Source organism: Malurus melanocephalus, unplaced genomic scaffold, assembly GCF_030028575.1.
Source record: "Malurus melanocephalus ecotype Western Australia unplaced genomic scaffold, MMel_1.1 scaffold_1580, whole genome shotgun sequence".
Classification (NCBI taxonomy): Eukaryota; Metazoa; Chordata; class Aves; order Passeriformes; family Maluridae; genus Malurus; species Malurus melanocephalus.
The window spans coordinates 15,252-19,660 of NW_026624812.1; the positions used below are offsets into that span (position 1 = coordinate 15,252).

The window sequence follows — 4,409 nt, forward strand, 5'->3', positions numbered from 1 at the left end:
CTGGGCCATGAAGTGCCAGTCCCMAGCAGGAGCTGTGGGCAGGGTGAACCCAGCTGAGGTCGGATATCAGCCTGCTCTGGGTGATGAGATCACCRGGATCATTTGGAAAGAATGGGTTCGCAGCGAATCACACCAACCCCAAACAAGTTCTTTAGGCTCTTCCTGTGCCCTGTSCTCTGCCAGAAAATGCCAAGGCACATTTAAAGTCAGGCACTGAAACCCSATCCTGAGGTGTCTGTGTGTATTTATACCCTGCTGAAATAAATCTCTCCTCAGGAAGTGAGTCTGAATTTTTTTTTTTTTTTCCCTGTGGGAGGACAATAAACTGCCCTTACCTACAACCTTGAGGGTGATGCGAGCCCATTCGTACTGCCCAGCATTTTTCACCTTGCAGATGTACTTCCCTGCGTCGCTGGACTGCAGGGAGATGATTTGTAAGGATGCATCTCCAGCCAGGAAATTGGAGGTGAAGGAAACTCGGCCCTTYTGCTCCTCGTTCAGGTCATCATAAACCCGGCCCCCTGAGTAGGTGATCACCTGAGGAGCAGAGCAGACACTGAGTTATCATTTTATTTCCATTTTTATATGTATGGAACAATAAATCCCAGCATTTCCTTGAGCTCCACACCACCCATAAGTGACTTTCCATGGGTCACACAGGAAACCTGGGGCAGGGTGGGAAAGCAAACCCAGATTTCTACCCAGAATGATACAAAATGGGTATTTATGGTGGGGATTTCTATTGGGCATTGATACAATTGTCAAAACGGGCATCAGTTCGTGCCACAACTCATCAGAGCAGTCTGGAGGTTTGGCTGTGCTGATTTCAGCCGTGCAAACYCAATTTTTTAAGGACCAAACTGCTGGATTTTGTACCAAAACCAGGAATTCCAAAGCAGGCCTGCAAAATCCAAGGTGATTTGGAAAGCCTGAAGGGCCCTCCTGAACTTTATCTAACTTTATCTTAACCTCCCTTCCTTTCMTGTCCTTTCCTTTCCTTTAGATAATGAACTTTATCCTGACTACATTTAAAAAAAAATAAATTCCATTGTAACACAACCAGTTCCAACACAGCATGTTGGGTGTTAAATAGCTATCAAATAACTTTTACACTTTATAAATCTCTCTACATCAGCTCTGCTTCCCAAACACCGCTCTCCTCATCATCAGAGCTTGCAGAGATCATCTCAGGGGCGCTGTTAAACCCAGGGCCGGGAAAAAAAGAGATTTTTTTTTTAACAAACCCACCGCTTTCTGCACCGTTTCAGAGATGTGCAGCAGCCACTCGATGTCCAGGCTGCCCTGCTCCAGCAGCCCCAGGCGGTGGTGACAGGGCAGGGTGACGTTTTCCTCTGCCACCCTCTTGAACTCGGTCTGAGCCTCGCACAGCCAAACGGAGCAGGACGCTGAAAACCAAACACCGGCGGTCAGGGAGCGATTCTGGCGGGGTTTATTGACCAAATTTCACTGGGTTCATCCTCATTTCCTCCTCAGAGTCCCAGCAAGCCCTCCCTGCACAGATTGCAGCTGATTTTCTCACTGATATTGGCACAAATACCTTCACACTCAGCACTCACATCACACCCAAGCCCTCCCAATTCCAGAAAACCTCCCCGGCTCTGCCTTCACCTCTCATTACCTGAATTCAAAATAATAATTCCACTCAAAAAACCTTCAATTTATTCTTCTGTCAGCCTGAAAAATATTTGGAGTCTCTTTGCTAACAGCAGAGTCTCTTCCCTGATGCTGGATGATATTTCTGCATTTCAGTATTGAAATAAGAACCCAGATCAGGAAGAAGAGGATTGAATTTAAGGAAAGCGTGGGTAAAGGAGGATTGGGAAGTATCTTTGAATAGCAAGGTCCAAAAATAAAAAAAAAAGGAGTTATCAAAAATGGTTTATCAGGGTTTAAAAAAGAAATGAAAAGGGAAGTGCCAAGCGGAGCCACTAGAAGGCAGCAGAGCCTTAGGAATGGGAGACAAAAAAMCCCMAAAWTTKKKKKAAAAGCCCMAAAACCCGGCCCGGGGATGCTGCACCGCAGGAAAATGGGGTGTTCAGCCAGCACTGCGTTCAGCACTGTCTGTTTGAGTTTATCTTCTGCAACCGTGCTAAAAATGAACAAAAATCTGCCATCGATTCTCGGCTCTGCCCATCTCCAACTTGTGAATGTGGGCTCGCCATGGAAAGTTTAAACTCCGTTAAAACCGAACAAAAGATCAGAGGAAGGGAAAGTTACAGGCACTGGGATCAGGGATCCCCCAGGTTAATATCAAACATTTTCCACCCAAATTTCCACGGGGATTTCTGGGACACCAATGCCTTTTGTCTTTGGGGTGTGAATCTCCAGAGGGCACTTGGTGTGTTCTTCAGTTTTGCTGTTCAAGACAAAATACTTCAAACATTTTTTTTTTTTTCTTGTGAAATGAAGTGGGAGGAAATATTTTGCTTCTTGGGCCAAAAATTGCGAAACTGMTGAAAACTGGGGAAGTTTCCAGCCCTGGGGAGTCACATGTGTGGCTGCACACACAATCCTGGGAGGTCAGCAGGAGCATAAGAAGTTCCAGTTGCACAGGCTGGATTTGTTCCTAAACTTTTTTTTTATATTATTTTATACTTTTTAAATTATTTTTTTATTTTATTGTATTTATTTTATACTTTTATAATATATTATATTATTTTACTTTTATAGTGTTTAAACAGCGGATCCTGAACCTTCAGTTGAAAACCAGAAAATTTTTATCCAATGTGATAAAAATTCCTCATCTTTTTCTATTTTTTCAGAATCAATTTTTAGAAAATCCCTTCTGATGCTGTTCCCATTCCCAGATCTGAGTTACCACAACAAATCTCTCAGCTCCTGAGATTTTGATATTTAATTTATAATTCCCAAGCACTTTTTAAAAAGTTATCACCTCCTCTGTGCACAAAMCACGCAGAATTTCGAGGCGGGCGGTTGCCAAACCTGATCTCTCCCCCTCTGCCTTGATGGAAGTGAAATCTCCTTTTCGGCCCTTTTTTAAAAGGGAAAAATAATCCCGTTTATCACCGAAATCGCTGCTCTCCGAGCTCCAAATAAAATTCCAATTCCTGCCCAGGACCAATCCAGCTTTTCCCAGATCGCTGCGGTGCCCTCATTAGCGCTCCATCACTGATCAATAATCTTCATTTCACGCGACATTTGCGACATTTTCCGAGCCCCGTGGAGCTCAAAGGGTTTGGGCACAACCTCGCAGGTGTTCTGCGCGTTAAAAGTTAATCCTGGTTGAGTTTTTTCGTAAAAAATTTGAAATATTTTTGCCAGATTATGACAGTTTTAAGTTTCTTTTTTGGCTTAGATGCGCTGGGTTTTGCAGAGCTCACACCTCAGAGTGGTTCTTGCTTCTCCCAGCAAATTTCTCTGGATTTGAGGAGCAAAAAAAATTCGGGGAGAAAAAAATCAGCGGAATAGCGATAAATTCCTAAAGCACCCTTTGTTTTTACAGAAAAAAATTGGAGCTGATTCACCACTGAACCAATAACCAATTTCTCACACATCATGCAAACTTTCCCATAATATTATTAGAAAAAAAAATCTTATTTAAAACTCCTTGATGTGTATCTTTAATCCTTATTAGTGCTTTTAGAATGCCCACAAGCTCCCAATGGATTCTGAGTTTTGCAGGTGCAAACTTCGTTTCCTTCCAGTTTCCACCACCTATATATGGCCAAAAAGAACCTAAAACAGCCTCTTAAAATTACCCCAAATCAGTGCCAGTCACAGAAATTACCCACAAAAAGTCCAAAGAGAGCTCAGCATGAAGAAATCTCGTATTTCCCATAGTTTGGGCAGGGTTTTGCTGCAGCAAAGAGGGATGAAGTTGTGATTTATGTSCTGGAATTTGTGATAGATGAGAGGAAAAAGGAGTTAGAAACARATCCAGCTCCCTCCCAGGTTATTAAAAGCACTTTATTGTGCAAAGAAGAATAAACACTCCCTGAATTTGTCTCTATTTGTGTAGATGGGGCCTTGCAAGGACAGGCCAAATAAACGAGATGCTTTTAACTATTTCCCTCCCTCCCTTAAAATTAAAGTTTTAAATTTCATTTAAAACACTTCCAGAGGAATTTCTGCTCATGGCCAGCCCCTTCCAGCATCCCTGGTTGGGACARAGGATTTACACAGGGATTTGTGCCTGGGAAAAATTTTTTCCCCTCCCCAAAAYCCCCCATCCCTGGGTGGCCTCAAGGGCTGATCCTGCCCACAACAGAYGAAAAACGGGATGATTTTCCCAGAAATCACATCCCAAAGTAATGCCACATTTGTGCAGGCTCCGCACTTCTTTCCCCCAAAAAACCCCTCTTCCCTTTCCACATCCTGTGGGCAGAGCAGAGCAATTCTGGAATTGCTGCTTTTGGATTTACTCAGCT

At 43.3% G+C, this 4,409-nt stretch overlaps 1 protein-coding gene across 1 annotated transcript in view; it reads right to left on the reverse strand.

Moving 5' to 3' along the window:
* The window catches only part of CLMP (CXADR like membrane protein), a gene marked incomplete at its 5' end in the record, with an annotated part of 20,126 nt that overhangs the window by 10,860 nt on the left and 4,857 nt on the right, over window positions 1–4,409 (reverse strand). The window contains 2 exons of the mRNA XM_057388115.1: window positions 336–537; window positions 1,249–1,440. Of these exons, the coding sequence (XP_057244098.1) occupies window positions 336–537; window positions 1,249–1,440 (394 nt within the window). The remainder of the gene's footprint in view (window positions 1–335; window positions 538–1,248; window positions 1,441–4,409) is intronic.